Source organism: Zeugodacus cucurbitae, chromosome 5 (genome assembly GCF_028554725.1).
Source record: "Zeugodacus cucurbitae isolate PBARC_wt_2022May chromosome 5, idZeuCucr1.2, whole genome shotgun sequence".
Taxonomy (NCBI): domain Eukaryota; kingdom Metazoa; phylum Arthropoda; class Insecta; order Diptera; family Tephritidae; genus Zeugodacus; species Zeugodacus cucurbitae.
The window spans coordinates 6,531,812-6,551,827 of record NC_071670.1 but is presented as its reverse complement, the minus strand read 5'-3'; the positions used below and the strand labels follow the sequence as shown (position 1 = coordinate 6,551,827).

The 20,016-nt window shown below is 32.1% G+C and overlaps 2 protein-coding genes across 5 annotated transcripts in view; one reads left to right on the top strand and one right to left on the bottom strand.

Moving 5' to 3' along the window:
* The window catches only part of LOC105216730 (uncharacterized), a 230,424-nt gene that overhangs the window by 142,487 nt on the left and 67,921 nt on the right, over window positions 1–20,016 (top strand). The window lies entirely within an intron of this gene.
* LOC105216729 (protein tweety-2) overlaps window positions 1–20,016 on the bottom strand; it is a 161,344-nt gene that overhangs the window by 132,726 nt on the left and 8,602 nt on the right. Inside the window, 1 exon segment of the mRNA XM_054230858.1 lies at window positions 14,321–16,738. Within this exon segment, the coding sequence (XP_054086833.1) occupies window positions 14,321–14,431 (111 nt within the window). The 5' untranslated portion in view covers window positions 14,432–16,738.

Genomic DNA, 20,016 nt, shown 5'->3' with positions numbered 1-20,016 from the left:
AATTTTTCCAGAAAAATTAACAATTTTTTCATAAATGTTGAAATATTTATTTTAAATTTCAAATATTTTTCTTTAATTTTTTACATTTATTTTTCAATTAAAATCAATAAAAAATAAACAAATTTATTTTATAACATTTAAAATTTTTTTTTTTTAATTTTTTACATTTATTTTTCAATCAAAATCAATAAAAAATAAACAAATTTATTTTATAACATTTAAAATTTTTTTTTTTTAATTTTTTACAATTCTTTTTCAATTAAAATCAATCAAAAAATAAACCAATTTATTTTATAAAATTTCAAATAGTTTTTTTTTTTAATTTTTTACAATTATTTTTCAATTAAAATCAATAAAAAAATAAACCAATTTATTTTATAAAATTTCAAATAGTTTTTTTTTTAATTTTTTACAATTATTTTTCAATTAAAATCAATTAAAAAATTTTAATGATTTATTTTTTATTAGCAACTTAAAATTATTTTTTAATTTATATTTGTTAATATTTTTTTTTTTAATTTTGAAAAATATTTTTTTTTAACTATTTATATTTTTTCATTATTAGATTTTTATAAAATTATGTTTAATATTTTTTTATTGTTTTTATAAATAGTTTTTTTTTTTAACTACATAAACATCCACTTCATTACGCTCATTAACTTTCATTTGTCTTCATTAAACCGCCAAGTGCCACAAAAATATGCATTAGTATATCATTCACTATGTACATCACGCTTATCGCACCCCATTCTTATCGACTCACTCTCTCTCGATGCCGAAGCAACTGCTGCAGCAACTACAAGCCGGCAAATGGGCCCAGTAATTGCCATAAACTGCGCATAAAGCAGTCAATTCATTTATTTTTATCTGTATTTCACGGTTCAACACATGGAAAATTGTGAAGTCGCCAAGCTGGACTATCTACTTGTATTTGCTGTTGTTGTTGGCTTATCTTATCTCGCAAACACGCAGACACACACTCATACAATTGCATGAATACGCTTTATGCTGTGTGATGGCGATTGCAATATCAGCATGTCAGTACATTTGTTGTTTTTATTGTTTTTGCTGTTGTTGTTGTTGTTGCCGTCGACACACATTATTTGCCGTACCGCAACTAATTGAATGAATTGAAAAGTGAAGCGGCGCAAACGAAGTGAAAGAACAGCAAAAATCACAAAAAAAATTATGCGTGGAGATTTATGAAATTCTTTAATAGTTTGCAATTTCTCGTCGGCGCGCAGGCGCAGTTGCTGCAACAGAGGTGTAACTAGCTGACGCAGTACAGCGACAGCCGCATGTGGTGTGGCGTGTCTACTGGCTGTAATGACAACAAGACAATACATTTGTCTGTCTGACTGACTGGCTGGCTAGTCGTCGGCTGCCTATCAGTCAGTCAGCCCAAGCGCCCTGCAGTCCTTTTAGCTCAACAAGCGCAACGTTGCTTTGTTCTCGTCGTTGCCTTCGCATTGACTGCACTGCAGTTGGCTTTTGTTCTGTGAGAAAGGCAAAAAAAAAAAATACAAAAACAAAAACAACAAACACCAAGTGGCTCTTCGGCGCACCGCCGTCGACGCACTCGAGTGCTATATGAGTGCTTGAAGTTGCATTTTTTTTATTTTTTTCGCATTTCTTCCTTTTATTACATTTAATTTCTTCCGCTTTTGTTCTACTCCACATTTGTTTTTCCCTCCTCACAATTGCCAAGCGCACTGCCTTTGACCGCATACTCATAAGCTGCTGCAGACTTACATATACTTATTGTTGTTGTTGTGTCAATTGATTGTGCGCTCATACCGCCGTTATTTATACACACACAAATACATTCATACATATACATATACAACACAAACATAATTTCTTTCCGCCCTTCGTACACACTGCATTCCATACTTTGCGCCGCGACACGCTGCAATATGCTCGTCCAATCATTTTCCCAAAAGTGCCCGGCTGCTTTATTAAATATTTGTATTGTTGATAATGTTGTGAGCGGAAATGGCAAATAAACTGAAAATTATCGATTTTTTTTCGGCGCGTATTCATCCTTGCCTTGTCTTGTTTGTGTTCGGTTGGTTGGCTTGGTTTCGTCTGCGCTGTTTGCTTTTTGTTCTTTGGTATTTACATGCAATTTCGTTTCGTCTCCATCATATTGACGTACTTCATAAATATATTTTTATCCATATGTTCTCCCAACAAATATTTACTCTTTTTGCGTCGTGACATTTTTTTGTTGTAGTCGATTTTAATGCCGACTGTTGTCTTTGCGGTGTGAAATCAATCGTAAGAGAGAACACAGGAAGTGATAAATTCCATAATTATATGTACTTTTCTTATAAAGACTGTTGAGAAAAGGTAGGATTAAGAGGTACTCGAGTCTAGTCTGACGGTCTCATGACGTCGTATGGGGTTCCCACGCTATAACCCTATACATACATAGATTTTTATACTGATCCACTCAGCTGACGATGTATCACTGCTTTAAATACTTATTGGAATCCGCGTATCTGTTTCAGAACAGTCTTGAAGAATGCTAGTTTCGCGAGTTTGAGAACACGAAAAAGGGAATACGCTAGAAAGAATCCACAAAAAAGGTAACTGTATGGAACTTGAGTACATTGATACTTGATTTATGAAGTACCAAGTAAGTGAGCGGCTGACAGAGAGAGTAAGCGAGTGCTTAGTGTGCGAACCGGAAAATCTACCAGACATCATCTTTGAATATAACTTCTTAACCCAATCGTTCTAGAACTGAGAAGTAGAGATCTTTGTGGAAAGTAAAGAAATTTTCGGAGTAAGTTTCTGAGCTGGTTTACTGGGATTCTCCAATTGACATGGGTTGTATGACTAACAGTAACGGTTTAATGCATTATTGGAACTGTTAAGATGTGGGAAATATTTGGTTTCTTTAAAATTGAAAACCTCAAACCTAAAATGATGATTCGTTTAGGTTAGTATGCTGATTCTTGCATTTGTCGTAGCAGCGAATCCCACTTGAACAGCTAGAAGACCAACTAAACCTACTATCTATGAATCAAGATAACCCTAACGTAAAAAACGGTTAGAGTCTTTCACAGACCTCTGCCTTCTTTCAAACTTGTAAAATATCAGTCAGTGTGTTAGGTTTGCTGCTTCGACCTCAGTCTGGCGAAAGCTGGATATTGAGAAGTAAGTGTCTGGTTGATTACACTTTCCTGTAATCGAATTATCTTTGGTCTCGAATGAGATTACCGAAAACTGTATGGTTAGAATCTCTCTCGATATCGTCTAAACAATTTCGGAACTCCATAAGATTGTGTCTTAATAGCTTGAACTCAAGTCTTCTGTCTTTCAAGTTAAATGACAGATGATTTAAGAGGATGTTAGCTTTGAAATGGAGGCCTTAAAATCCAATACTAACCGACATATCTTCATTATTTCAAATACTTTCAAAATCGTTGTAAGTTTCCATGATTACACCAAAAAGAGATGAAGTCTCTGAACGTGACACACAAAGTGCTTGCATCTTGCAAGAATATTCTATTTTATTTTATTTTCAAATTCGCAAACCTTGCACAAAACCCCACACAATCTGATGAACTGTAAAGAACATAAAATATGTACCAGAGTTGTATTATGAGCTTGAGCCGCCAAGCAGCCGAAGGAAATGGTTATCTTGCAAACAACGAATCTGCAAGGCTTCAAAATGCAAGCACTGTCTCAGCATATTTACCGATAAAGAAATATTTTTTTGCAAAATGATGTTTTAACGCCTTAAAAAAAGAAACAAAATGTAAAGATAAGACACAACGAAACAAAAATGAAATATAATATTTTAAAAATACACATTAGGAATCTTAAGAAACTAAAACTATATTTTTTATGCTCCAAATAATAATCATATTTTATTCTTAACAAATTTTCTCGACAATTTCTAAAGCCTCTTCACCCACTCAACGCTTATCAGCTGTTAAATCGCACCTAACCTTCGCCATCAGCTGTTGAAATACAGCGGCGCGTGCTTGCACGCTTAATTTAACTGTTATATTGTCAGCATTTTGCGCTGATTTTGACAATAGATACCGTTATAATTATAAGTGAGTGCATGCATTAGCTGTCATGCATAGTGCAAGCATTGTTTTAGATAACTAAGGCGTGTGCTTAATCACTTAAGCGCTGCTAAGAATCTGCAACGCTAAGCTAATTCAGTTGTAAACAGTTCTCTCGTGTATATGTAATTGTGTCATGTGGTTGTTAATTTCGCGCAAAATTTATATTTTATTAATTTATGTGTTTATAAAAGCGCTTACTACTTGGCAGATATTGCACTATTCAAGCATAATAAATGCTACGGAAGTTATAGTTTTTATTCAACAAAGCATTACTGATGTTAAGTAGCTCTTTAAAGGTCTCTTAGTGGTATTTGTAGAAATTGTACTGAATATTTTGACGATTTATCTCTCTTTTGGTATTTCTTGAGTGTTGTGAGTGCCGATTTTGTAGTTTAAATTAATTTAAATAACCCCAGAGAATTTGGTAGAGGTATTTATTTACGGTATTATGCCCATATCAAATACCAAATAAGATCATATCACGCCTACCATAGTTAAGAAGAGTTAAATTACAGTTATATAATATTATATGCAGATAAAGACGATATGAAAAAACTATATGAAGATTGCCTTTAAGTTTTTGAACCACTTGAGGAAGATTGTATTAGACTTGAACCTTCATGGATCCATTCGATTTTTGGCAGATCTTCATGTACATTAAAAGCTCGTGTCATACGCTGCATTGCAGTCCCCAACAAATGCTAAAATGAGATAGCAGTTCGCCTCTTCGACTACTTAACCTTAATGAGTCTCAAAATATTATAAAAGTCTTAAAACATTTTGATACTATAAAATAGATCTTGGAATATTAGAAAAAATGACTTATCGAAGAAAATCGTTCTCTAAAAGTACTTTCCGAACTCTGCGTTCGCTTAATATCAAAAATGATTTATATGACTGTAAGAGAGATAATTTAATAAAGGTTATTAAGAGATCTATTCCTCACCTAGCGAAAACATTAATTGAGTCGGGTCCGGCATATTTTGTGTACCTTACTCAGGATATATGGAATGACTGGACATTAGTTCTTCCGGTACAATCTAACTTAGTTCCCTCGAACAAAAGACTTAAGATGAAGTTTTTTTAGGATCCAAACCTCGATCCATATCTTTCATTAGAACAAATATTGAAAATTCACTCCACCATTTGACGAATATCGCACTTAATGAGATATATTATATACATATTTATTATGAAGTTGCCGTCTAAATGGAAACAGATTATCGTATGAAACGGCGCATATTTGAACTACATGCGATCGCTGTAACAATTTTTATAAAGTATTGAATAAAGAGCAAAAAAGCGGAAGGGAGATATTTCTTCTTCTTCTTGACTGGCGTTGACACCGCTTACGCGGTTATAGCCGAGTCCACAACAGCGCGCCACGCATCTCTCCTTTTGGCAGTTTGGCGCCAATTGGTAATACCAAGTGAAGACAGGTCCTTCTCCACCTGGTCCTTCCATCGGAGTGGAGGTCTCCCTCTTCCTCGGCTTCCACCAGCGGGTACTGCATCGAAAACTTTCAGAGATGGTGCACTTTCGTCCATTCGAACAACATAACCCAGCCAGCGTAGCCGCTGTCTTTTTATTTGCTGGACTATGTCTATGCATATACATACAGCTCATCGTTCCATCTTCTGCGGTATTCGCCGTTTACAATGTTTAAGGGGCCATAAATTTTCCGCAAAATCTTTCTCTCGAAAACTCCTAGTACCGTCTCATCGGATGTTGACACCATCCACGCTTCTGCACCACAAAGTAGGACGAGAATGATGAGGGACTTGTAGAGTTTAGTTTTTGTTCGTCGAGAGAGGACTTTGCTTTTCAATTGCCTACTCTTTCCATAGTAGCAACTGTTGGCAAGAGTGATTCAGCGTTGGATTTCAAGGCTGACATTATTATTGGTGTTGATGCAGGTGCCCAGGTATACGAAATTATCTACAACTTCAAAGTTATGACTGTCAACAGTGACGTGGGAGCCAAGACTCGAATGCGCTGACTGTTTGTTTGATGACAGGGGATATGGAATAATAAGTTCTTCAATTCTTTAGGGTAAAATCCAGCTAGGTTGCCTCGATTTCAATATAAATTTAAGATTATGTTTCTTTAGGTTCCAAACCTCGGTTCGTAACTTCTTTGAACTCAAATACGGCAAATATTTACAATTATTTTTTAATTCTCCCCATAACTTAGTGGATAGCGCAAATATTCGGATATATTATATATCCATTAGCCATTATAATAGATATTTTTATAAAATATTTTAGGTCTACAACGTTGCTTCCGCCGTTTTCCGATAGATGTCTCTAGGGTCAAGCACTGCTCGATTAAATCGTTTTATATCGCTCTTGGACATTTGTGTCAACATTAACCCAACAAAATATTTGTAGAGATCTGTTTGCATCCCAAACTTATTCTCAACTGAAAAAGTCACTTTTTGAGCCGAATTCTCGACGTTTGCGGGAATGTCTCTAGGGTCAAGCACTGGTCGATTAAATCGTTTTATATCGATCTTGGACATTTGTGTCAACATTAACTCAACAAAATATTTGTAGAGATCTGTTTGCATCCCAAACTTATTCTCAACTGAAAATGTCACTTTTTGAGCCGAATTGTCGACATTTGCGAATTTTGCTTTTCTTTTTTAATTCTAAGAAAAGTGCGGCTGAGGCTCATCGACATTTGTAACCGTTTTTATAAAAAAAAACTTAAATTTACTTTAAAAACGGCGGAAGCAAGGTTGTAGACCTAAAACCTAGACTTTGTTGGTTCTTTATATTATATTCAATATACAATACGAGGTAGGTTCAAAAAATAACGAGAATTTTAATTTTTTGCTTCCTTTTCTCATCAATTTACTTAATTTCACTCTTATTCTCTTGATTGATACCTCAATTAGTCTTCCGTTTGCTGTTTCACCCCAAACAATTTACACAATAACGCTGTGCACTCGCATAACTTCGCCTACATACGTCATTCGGTCGGAAATGTACCATATACTTTATTCATTGCTGACGTCGCGATCCAATTTTGTTTTTGGTTTTTGTTTTTTCGTATACCGCCCTGCCTTAACGCCTGCATTGCATTCGGCAAACAAGGCGAAAAAATCTCGCTTCCATTAGCCAATTCCGTCAAACTAACCGATTGTCGAGTCGAGTCGAGTACAACAAAAATATTGCAGTTGGTTAATTTTTGTTGTTTTTTTGTGTGTTTGTTGTAGTCGAAAACTGGGGCAATGGCAAGGATGTTGCTGACGTTTTTAACTCGAACAAACACACTCATACATACACAGCTCAGCGCTTGCATTGCATTGAGTTTATATATATATACAGTAATTTTGTTGTTGTTGTCGTTGCTGCTGTTCGGCAATTGTACATTTTGCGGTTATTGTACTCCGACCAACTTCATACCAGCACCTCCAGCACCACTTCTATTAGGTCAATCTTGCAACTCTTGGCTTGTTATTGTACCATTTAGTGTTGTTGCTATTACTGCTGTTGTTGTATTGCAATTTACGAACGTGCTTGCATTCGGCTATTACCGTTAAGCGTGCATATTCAAGCATACATATATGTATTGTATATGCATTAAAGCCAGTATGTCGACATCCAATCAGGCTAACGCTCAATCATAACCCTTACCACACACACACACACCACCGCCTCTCTCTCTTGTCCGAACACTACCGTGGTAAATTCCCGTTACCTACTACTCATACGCTCATACCGGTACCTGTTACCAATTACCTGTTCAATTTATTTGGTCAGCCAGCTGACCGAACGACCGACTTAACGGTGCATTTACTCGACGACACCCTTTCGGTTATTGCGTCATTAATGCCATACATCTTCAGTCAAGGCTGGGCGGCGCGGCAAGGCGAGGCACGGCAAGTAGTTATTGTTGCTGTATGAGTGAGTCTGCGGCTGCACTAGCTGACTTCGCTGTGTGCATGCCAGTTCATTTTTTATATTCGCTCACAAGTGCCTTTCACGCTTGAAGCGCGCCGCAAAAGTTGTGGGGCGTGGTTGAGTGCGGGTGTGTGTTGCACTTTATGTTACGGTTCAGCGAGCAGTTGTTGAAATTAAGGACAACTTCTTTGAGTTCGGAGTTCGTGTGGAAGAAGTTAAATAATAAACACGGCTGTGCCGAGTATGGAGATGAATGGACGGTCGGCGTAAGGTGTGTACGGTCTTACTGATGGCGCGTAAGGTGCAGTGCAGCGCATTTGCATCTCATTACCGTTATTCATGTGAGTTCGGTCGTGGAACGTCATGCAGCTCGCTTAGAAATTGAAGATCTCTTAATACCCCCAGCACTTAGCAAGTTGGATACGTTTGTTCCTAGAAATATGATTAGATCAGAAGACCGCAAAGATCTCACCTCTCTGGAAGGCGTCTTACTTGTAGGAGGAAGTCAGAATGTACGGATATATTTTTCGAAAAGCTCTATCTAACCTTGGAATTCGCACTTCATTCAATACCTTTGGACAAAGGATTCAATTACCAATCATATTCTCCAAAATAAAAGCTTACCAAGAAGTTTTTTTTTGTTTTGAACCACTTCCCTGTTCTGCTTTTTCAACAGTCGGGCCTCTAAATACATTTTTTTCACATTTTTGATGATAATTTCATGGAAGATCCAAGGTACAAGTTACCTGGGCTCGGTCTTTGCCCCAGTATAAGCGTCGTCATACTCAACAGTTGAAAAATTGGATTGGCTCCGCTGTGCGTAGTTTATTAATTTGTGAAATGCTCAACTATATGTCCATACGTTGAACATGTTTTCATGGAAGATCCATGGTGTAAAGTAGGTTTTCACCTCAGTCTCTGCATTCAAAAGATCGGAATGGCACCGCTGTGCGTAGTTTATTAGTTCGTGATAGGGGTCTTAAATTTGACTATACTTCTATACTTTGAAGATATTTTCATTGCATATCAAAGGTTTAAAGTAGCGGAACTGTCTAAACTCGGTCTCGGTTTTGGCTTCAGTATTAGCAGTCAAAAAATTGTATTGGCTCCGCTGTGCTAAGTTTATTTGATTGTGATAGGTTTAGGAGTCTCGAAGTGGTTCTTAAAATCGACTGTAACTTGATTATCAGCGTTCTTAGACTCAACAGAGTTTCAGTCGAAGACTGCATGAGTATTTATTGCGTAATCAGTCTTCTTTAGTTCCCAGCGAGACACTCGGCTCCTCCCGGTGGTAAACGCAGACTTTAATTGGTCTATCCATTCAAGATTTTTCTCAAGAAGTCAGCCTCGATAGGTCGTTCCATTCACAGTTTTTAGTGAAAAAATCAACCTTCAAGCAGTCATCCGCGACCTTAGCTAAGAAGTCAACTTTCACGGACTCAAAAACTTTCGAATGCAAAGTTCTTCCACATTGTTCTCCGAACCCCTGTGTTGCTGCTTATCCTCTATTTATGCCTAAAACTTACAAGGACACCGCTGCCATTTCACAAACTACAATAACCAGCATGCGGAGCTGGATGAGGCAACGTACAAATTGCTCAATCAGTTCAATTGTGTGTACGCGAGCTGGATACACAGATGAAAACGTCAAAACGATTGCTTATTTGAAAATGAACATGCATTCGCCAGTCACAAGGCTACCAATGTATATAGGCACCACGTACCGCGCTTAGCGCCAAATCTAGAGCGCAACAACAATAAAAGTTACATTAGTTGCGCTAAATAGACGGAATACGAGGCACATACCCCCTGTGGTGGTGCCAATGGCGGTGTGAGGTCACACAATTGCATATAACATGAACATTACAAAATTTCAAGGACTTCGAATGACAAATTCACCAAACAATCGCCAAGCGTATTATTAATCATAGCTACAAGGACGCATATAAACTGTGTATAGTGAGTGGAAGGCAAGCGCCTGAGCAGGAGAGAATGTGTGAAAGAAAAGAGGCATGAGAGCGCGGTAGCATGAGTAAATGAGCAGAATGGCAGGCAGTTGAAATGTAGGTTTGTGTAGTGTGGGAAATTCACTTGAGTGAGAGGTTGCTGTGCCTACCATCGGTATGTGAGTGTAGAGTGTGTATGAGTAGTGAGGACCTTATAGATAATCGGCACGCATGTGCTACACCAATAACAAACAAATAAATACATTTGTATAGATAATCTGCAATAGACATAAATTAATATAAAACGTTTGACAGTGAAATTAATTTCAACGCTTATCTATCTAATAGCGTGCCTTCCGGTTGCCTTATAATGCGGCAGGTTTCCAAATGACTTGACATGTGGGGTGTTAGAAGGTGGGCGGAAATGAAAAGATGAAAGCGTAAAATTGGCAAATGATTTGAAAGAGCTGTAGCAAGGAGTTAACGCTTCAATTATTTTACTTATTGACTTTTGTAAGGAGTTATGTAAAATTTAAAGCAGGTTTTAAGAGACATTTTCGGCAAATCATCACATAGTTATCAATTTAGTGAGCAAAAATTGTATAATATTTCGTGTCTATACAATCTTATATCAATAATCTATTTTTCACTCTTCACTCTTATCTCTGTAATCTATTTTTCTCTCTTGCATAAACCATTTGAGAATTGTAGATTTTTTTGACAAATGTCAGAAATACATATTATTGAATAATTTCTATCGCTCCAGCAACTTAAGTTCACTTTCAGAGGATTTTGCGAGCTTTCGATGCTTTTTTAATGCTTTCTGTTTGGTTAGATCTTTTTAAAAAGAACTCCTTTCTCTCTTTAAAAGGACTTCTCCACGGTTAGATTCAATGAATTTGAGTGATTTTGAAAATGCTGTACAAAATCTTCCATCCATCCTTTCTACTTGGTTAGAGCTCTTTAAAAAGGTCTCCTCCACGGTAAGGGACGAATTTGAGAGCTTTTGAAAGCGATGTACAAAAGCTGCCATCCAAATATACTGTCAAGAGTTGTTATAGATCTTATCCTTAAAACATCTACAAATTGTTTTGAAACCTCTTTCGATGTTCTATGACAAATGTTTTCCAAAATGTCTTAAAAAGCCCTTGAGACAAAAACATAGTAAATTCTTGGATGGTTTTTGATACTTTTTCCAAGAAGTATGAAGTACCGTCGATGTTGGAAAAACAATACGGCGAGATTGATCACTATACAAATGTTCTACGAAAATGAGATAGTTAAGAGGGGAGAGATTCGGATACTTTCTTCGTTCTTCATTAGACCTTTAACCTTTCCGTTCTGAAGATTAGGTTTACTATATGCGTCAAACTGATTAGAAGTATAATAATTTCAAGGCAGTTCAAACTAGTAGTCTTCTTCGTTCGCCAAAATCAACGAGACCTACTTCCGAAGCGCTAATAATATATTAATAAATAAGTGAAGAGATAATGACATCATCAAGTACATTGGAACCCCTACTTCGTAAAATCTTCAAATACTCATATATAGAACCCTTAGTAGATATAAATAAACATTCCAACATATGTTACGTATGTGATATGTATTGCTTATCATTTCCAAATATTAAAGGTATTTATGGTAAATACAAGCATTGTAGATAAAATTACTTCAAAAAAACATTACTAGTTTTGTGTTTATCTCTGACCGCTGAGTATCATAGTATTTCAGTGAAGATAACAAAATTATGCTTAAGTGATTCATAACTTGGAGTTCGAAGGGTGTAAAATACGTGGAAAAAACAAAAATTATGAGTCAGTGTCGCTTAACATTTCTAAATTTTTCTTTAAACTTAAGAACATTTTACATTTCGCACGAGAAAACTGAAATAATTATCTATATCTTCAGTAGACAGTTGACTTTATTAGTCTTTTTTCATAAACTTGTTGAGAATTGGGGTTATGCGATTGAAATGAGTGAAATAATAAATTTATTCAAAGTATTTCGCGCTTTCATTATTAAATCGCTGTTTTTGGCATGTTAAAAGTCTTCATTGAAGGCTTTATTTCTTGTTTCGGGTTTCCTAACTCTAGATACTATGAACTAAAAAAGTATCCAAATATCAGAGCGTTCAAGAAATGTCTTTCTGTCTACGAAGCATAACAAAAAAGGTTACGCGATTTTTTTACGGTCATGTATGTTTTTATGATACAGGAAAAACTTTGTCACAAATGTGCCATTATGAGTTCTAACCTCAGATCATTTCAACGAAAAATAAATATAGAAAAAAATAAAAAAAGCTAAAACTAAAATCAAGTAAGTGTTAAAATATAATTTTACTCAGAACAAGAAAGAAAAAAATAAACAAAATTAAGATTATTCTGCTTGCAGACCAAGTCCATATGCGTGGAAGAAAATCAAAGGCAAATACAAATCAAAAGCAAACATTCGCCATACGCTGGTGATGATGAAGAAGATGACAAATACGAGTATGCGTCTACGAGACGTGCAAATAGAGTAATGAAAAACGTGGACGTGGTAAAAAGCAAATACGAACGAGTGGCGCAAAGGAGACACAAAGAAAGTGAGAGAGATAACAGACTTTGTCAAAAAAAAAACCGGCAGCTGTACAAAGGAAGCCAGGGAAGCCGCAGAGTGAAATTAGTATAGTTAGAGTGTAGGATGAAATTTACTTTGATATTAGCGCAGGTGAGCACATGCGGAATGGGAAAGTGAGGTAACAGCGCGAGTGATATGAAGGTATAAAGAGTACGAAGCAAACACAAGCAAGCAGCGAATGACTCGCTGGCAAATATTGCGTGGAAAGGCCGGTTGATGGAAAAATCCCTAAACGTCGGACTTTCAAGCATACATACATAAATAAAAGGATATCGTGTGGTGGGCTGAGGTGAAATACAAAGTATGGTGGTGCTATGGGGAAGTTGTAGAGTTAACGTGCTTGCGAAAGCAGTGAGCTAAAGAGATGGCATATAAAAAATAATTGAGCAAAAATTAAAAATTATTAGAACTAAAAATAAAAATTTATAGTTTGCTTAAGTTACAAAAAATAATTTTATTTGCTAAATGAAATAAAAAAACAGAAAAAATTAAATAAAGAAAAAAATTAAAATACTAAAAAATAAATATAACATAATAAAAGAAATTTGAAATTTAAAAAAATATTCAAATAAAAATAATAATTTTCTATAATAAGTTAAAGTTACAAAAAAAATATGTATTTACTTAAATAAAGAAAATATTAAAATATTCAATAAAAATTTAAATAAATAAAAAAATTAAAATACTAAAAAATAAATATAAAATAATAAAAAAAAATAAAAAAATAAAAAATAATAAAAAATAAAAAATAATAAAAAACTAAATAAAAAAAATATTAAATAAAAAGAAATTTAAGATTAAAAAAAATATTCAAATAAAAAATAATAATTTTTTATAATAAGCCAATTGTAAATAACAAAAAATTTTATAATTATAAAAATTCAAGTAAAGAAAAAAATTTCAAAATAATAAAAATTTAAGTGAAAAAAAATTAAAATAATAAAAAATTAAACAAACAAAATATTAAAAAACTAAAATTAAAAAAAAAATACTTTTTTATAATATGCTAAAGTTACAAAAAAAATTTTTGAATAACTTAAATAAAAATAAATAAATTTAAGTAAAGAAAAAAAAATAGAATACTAAAAAAGGAAAAATTAAATGGAAGAAAAAAATATTATTATTAAAAAAATAAAAAAAAAACTAAACAATTATTTCATTATTGTGTATTTTTTTACAATAATATTTTTTTCTCTTTTATAATAAAATGAAATAATTCAACAATAATTAGTCACCCTAATAAATATGTATAAGTACATTTTATCTATATATATGGACATTTTTTTCATTAAATTTGTTTTTATTAATTATGTTTTTCTCTTATTCAAAAAGTTTGAATAGAAAATTTAATAATTTATTATTTTTGTTGTTTATTTCTTAATAACCTTTTTCTCTTATTTCTTATTTTTTAAAATACGAAAAAAATAAATCCCTTTTATAAAAATATATTACAATAAAATAAAAACAATTTTTTTTTTAAATTAGTATTGTTTATAATTTTATTATAATTTTATACTTATTTTAATTACTTATATTTTTTAATAATTTATTTTTTATTTTTATTTTTTTTAATTGTCTTTATTTTTTATTTTCTGATTATTTCAAAAATAACCTTCTTAACAAATATTTAGTTTTTTGAATCAAAAATAAATAATATAATGCTAATTTTAGGGTTCTACTGGCTTCACATTTTTTAAATAATATTTTGTTTTAATTTTTTTTTAGAACAATTTGTCAAGCTAATCCCTTGTGCACTCACCTCAAGATAAACATCACTGTCCGGATTGAAGGTGTCATTCACCCGCTGAAATGTGTAATTCACATGTGGTATTGAGTGCAGAATGCGCACCAATATGCTGGGTTGCTCCATTTTTACTGAACTACAAAACTCGCTACTTGTAGTTGTTGTTGTTGTTTGTTGAAGATGTTGCGCTTAAATCTGTTGTTGTTGCTGTTGTTATTTTAGCTAATCAGTATTTGTTTGACATTTATTTGTGATTGCACTAAAATTTACACCGCTGCTTAGCAAATATTTGCACATTTCACACACAACGCTTGTCTACTTTTAGGCGCATACACAAAATAATCTAAAAAAACACGCATACATATAAAAAAAGAAGTAACACTTTTAATTTTGACTTTTGACGTCACAATAATTTACGCACTCCAGCAGCAAAAACAGTTGAGAGCACGTTGCGAGAGCGCGCAAGCGATGTACACATCTATACACAATGCGGTGAATTTTTTCTACAGTTGATTGCGTACGTATGTGTGTGTGAGTGCATGTGCACGGGGCGCTATAAAACGTGCTACTGCGTTATTTATGACTTTTTTAATATAATTTTTTTTTTGGCAAGCGTTATTATGGCCAGACGCTCTCTTACGCTCTCTCCTAACAATTTTGTTTAATTTGCACTTAAAACGACGCAGACTTTTGGGCGCTCAAGCGTGTTGTACGTAGTATATGTAATATTTATATGCATTAAATATTCGAAAATTTTGCGATTTTTGGGCACAATTTGCACTGCCGTACTTGGAGTTGAGGAAATTGTTGCCGCGTTTTAGGCGCTGAGCATATTTTTTCAAATTTTTGAGATCTTCAAAGCATTTATTTTATTTTGCACTTTGTGAATTTCACTAATTTGTTTGATCTTTACACTTTTGCGTGTTTAACGAAAGCGTTGCATACTTTTTAGCGGCTCACAAATTTCCTAATTAAACTTTATACCGAATTTTCACAAATCTTCAAACACTTTCGGTATTGCAGCTTCCATTTAACTCACAATCTCACAGCCTTCGCGTCGTTTTGCTTAACTTCTAACCGTTTTACATAATACGTTGCATACTTTCGCCCGTTGACACGCGTACACGCACAAGCTGGCCTCACTATTATTAAGCACACGCACACTTTTAGGCGTTAACCTGCCCTTGTCTGTAGCGCTCAGCTGTTTTGAAAACTCGACGTTTTTTTCTGTGTTTTGTGCAAGCCAAATCGTTAGCTATAGCATATTTGCAGGCGCTAAACGTCATTCGCTGATTTGAGACCTTATTTTTTTGTTGTGTCAAGCGCTGCACAGCTTTATCACACGTGACACACAAATAACACAGCGCGTTGTAGTTAACTTGCGCTGCACTTATTTTTTTTTTTGCGATTACAATATTTTTATATCTTTTCTCTAGCGGTTTTGCTTAAAATTATGCCTTTTTGTTCACGCTCACTATTAAATTGACGCTTGTTGTTATTTCAGAGCGACGCACAGCATCCTTGCTAGACTATCCAGTCGACTCAAGTGCTGTAGCTGTAACTCTGCAGCGACGTCCCGATGTCTCGTTGGCCGTTGCGAGCCCCCAAACGCGTTCCACAATTTCTACACGCACGTCGCACGATTCACCGTTATCCGCGCGCGCCTCACTCTTATTTACCCGCCGCCGTCTCACTTGGGAGTGGAGGTGGACTTGCTGTGCCGCCGCCGCCGTCGCCTCGTACGCGCGCACTCGTTTCTCGTTTGTGTGCTAAATTTTCACTTTCGTTTTCACACCCAAAAAATGTTGGTGAGTTAGCCTTTATGCGCACAGATTTTCACTTTTACGCTTGCTATTTACCGTTTTACGCTCATTTATTCTTCTCTTATTTGTATTTATTATAATATTCTATAATTTTATACTACAAATTCGTTTTAAACGCACAAATATTTGCCAATTTTATAAATAATTTCACAACAACTTCGTTTTCGTAGCGCAGCACACGCAATTCGATCCGTTATTAACGCCCGTTGACAGCTCGCTTCGCTGTGCTGCTCAGTTCTGTCAGTGGCTGGTGTTTGGCAAGGCTTCGCAGGCAGTAAGCGCCTTTGCTGCAGGCACACGCTCTCTCGCGCGCCGTCTAGAATGCAATCACACTCTCCTAATTTCACTCACTCTCTCTTCTCCTACTCAACCGCTCAGCTGTTATAAATTTGCTTGCAAAAATCCACCACAGCTTATGTGTCGCAAACAATCCTGCTGCCTGCCTTCATGTGTTAATTGCTGAGTGTTTTTTCATAGTTATTTGAGTCCGCTCTTTATATGTCACTTTGACAGCTGTTGTGTTGAGTATGTTGGCTTCACTGACAGCTTAATGACAATCACTTGTGGTGAATATAGCGTAGTGAGTGTTGTCCACAAATTCTTTAAGGCGCTGTAACTAAAAAGGACATTATTAAATATATTTCACTGTAATTTATAACAATTAAAATTAGTAAAATATTGTAATCTATGAAATGAGTGCAGTGTTGCATTATTGACTGTCTCTTCAACTTATGTTCAATACTTGACAACTCCTATTCATTTTTGATATTATGATGCATTGTTCTTTTAATTTTTACGGTGATTTTTTGATAAAAATGAAATTTTGTGGGTTCCGAAATTCCGAAATGTATTCCTAATATATTTTATTATCATATATTGACGTATATTTGAAACTTCATTTGAGTAAATATATTTTCAAACCACAAGGTGTAACTTTTTCTGGCTTCTGACGGCACTCCGAATTTTCGGAGTTACGAAATTTCACTTTTGTAATAATTTATGTTAATCATAATTTATTTTCGAAAAGTTGGCAACTGTAGTTCATTTTTATTTATTTAAATTTTCAATATTCACAAAAACCGAAAGTGGTCGTTCGTCTACAAAATTGGCAACTCCTAATTTGGCGCGTTGAGTGTCTCGAATATTTTGCCCTTAAATTCTTTTATGGGCTTACAGCGAGTATAATAACAATGTTATTTGTCTAGAGATTTGTATATACATATATCCATATGTAGTTGAATACATATTTTATTTTATACCTGAATATTTATTTGATAGAAATATTAAGCAATTAAAAATAAAATTAAATTTATAAAAAAAAAATATTATAATGACTAAAATAAAATTAAGTCAATATTTTTTGGCCAAAAATAAAATAAAATAAAATTGAATTGAATTAAATTAAATTAAATTAAAATTAAGTCAATATATTTTTGCCAATAATAAAATAAATTAAAATTAAATTAAATTATAATAAATCAAATTAAATTAAACTGAATTAAATAAAAATTAAGTCAATATATTTTTGCCAAAAATAAAATAAATTAAAATTAAATTAAATTATAATAAATCAAATTAAAGTAAGTTAAATTAAATTAAATTAAATTAAATTAAAGTAAATTAAATTAATATAAATTAAAGTAAATTAAATTAAATTAAACTAAATTAAATTAAATAAAATTAAATTAAATTAAATTAAATTAAATTAAATTAAATTGAATTAAATTGAATTAAATTGAATTAAATTAAATTAAATTAAATTAAATTAAATTAAATTAATTAAATTAACTTAAATTAAATTAAAATTAAGTCAATATTTTTTTGCCAAAAATAAAATAAAATTGAATTAAATTAAATTAAATTACATAAATTAAATTAAATAAATTAAATTAAATTGCATTAAATTATATTAAATTAAATTAAAGTAAATTAAATTAAATTAAATTAAATTAAATTAAATTAAATTAAAGTAAATTAAATTAAATTAAATTAAATTAAATTAAATTAAATTAAATTAAACTGAATTAATTTAAAATTACGTCAATATATTTTTGCCAAAAATAAAATAAATTAAAATTAAATTAAATTATAATAAATCAAATTAAATTAAACTGAATTAAATTAAAATTAAGTCAATATATTTTTGCCACAAATAAAATAAAATAAAATTAAATTAAACTAAATTAAATTAAATTACATTAAATTAAATTAAATTAAATTAAATTAAATTAAATTATATTAAATTAAATTAAATTAAATTAAATTAAAACAAATTAAAGTAAATTAAATTAAATTAAATTGAACTAAATTAAATTAAATTAAATTAAAAGTAAAGAAAGAAGTTTATTATTTTTTTTTTTATTCAAATATATTTTTAATAATAAAAAAATAAGGTACAATTTAACAAATTTTATTTATTTATAAAATTTTATTTTTAAATATTTTTTTTTACACATGATTTTGTTTGAAATGATATACATATTATTTTATCATTTTGTGAAAATTATTACAATTTTATTTTTGGTTGAAGGATACATATTTCCTTTTAAACCCAAAAGCTATTAAAAAAAATTCGAGAAATATATATTGTTTTATTTTGTATTTTATTTATTTTTGATGAATTTGTAATAAAAAATATTGTGTTTATTATTATTATTATATTCTTTCCCGGATTTTTATATTATTTTATAAAACCTTAAAAACATTTTGCTTTAATATTTTATATTTTATTTATTTTGTTTAACGAATTTATTATTGTTATTAGATCTAAAACTTTGCTTTTGTATAACCGTTTTTATACAAAAAAAACTTAAATTTACAAAAAAAAACAACGGCGGAAGCAAAGTTGTAGACCAGTATTATCCAGTTGTAGGCAAATATATTCCACTTTTTTCATCCATGTCGATTTGCTATCCTTTGGTTTTTTTTTATTAAAATACTTTTCCTAGCGCTGCCACCTTTTCAATTTAATTAAATTGAAAAACTAATTAATATAAGTACTTAGTTAACTTCCACTTCAAGTGAAGTGGCACTAGTTCATTAAAAATCGAAAGTAAATATTTAATTCTTACATAAATAAATAAAAACCACAACAAAAATTGTTCGATAAATGTTATCGCATGTATGTACATATTTACATATATACACATGTAAATATGTATGTATGTTTGTATGCATGCCATTGTCCACTTATGTTACTAAACGCATAGCTATGAAAATGCATTTACACACATATTTATTTTCTATATTTTTGTATTATTTATTTTACATACATACATATATGTATGTATATTTATACAATGCGTTATGATCTCATGCTTTGTCAATTGTTTATTCAGCTTCAAAGTGCAAAATGCCACATAAATAATGAAATCAAAAGCCAGTAATCGCATTTAACCGAAGTTGTAAAATAAATAAATAATATATTCTTTATATAGATAAATATGCAAATGTATGTATGTATGTATGTATGTATATAATCATATAAAAAATAAATAAATATTGTAAAATGTGTATTTGGTATTAAAATTTTTATAAATAATTGAGAAAATCTATACTTTTATATATACATATTTACACACATAAATGAATTATATCTTTAATGCTTTCACAATTGTATACATTTTATATATTTATTTTATTTGTTGTAATTCGAGCACTAAAATCACGCGGCATAATCTGTAATTACAGCCTAATCACCATAACTGTATATTAACGCGTTAGAAAGGCATGCAAACACACCTTTATATTCAAATATATATGTACTTACATACATACAAATATATGCTACATATTTGCTAATTAGATTTGTTAGTAGCATTCATGGAATTTACAGCGCCAAAAGTTGGTAATTACTGTTAAAAATATTTAATTTTGAATGGAAAGGTC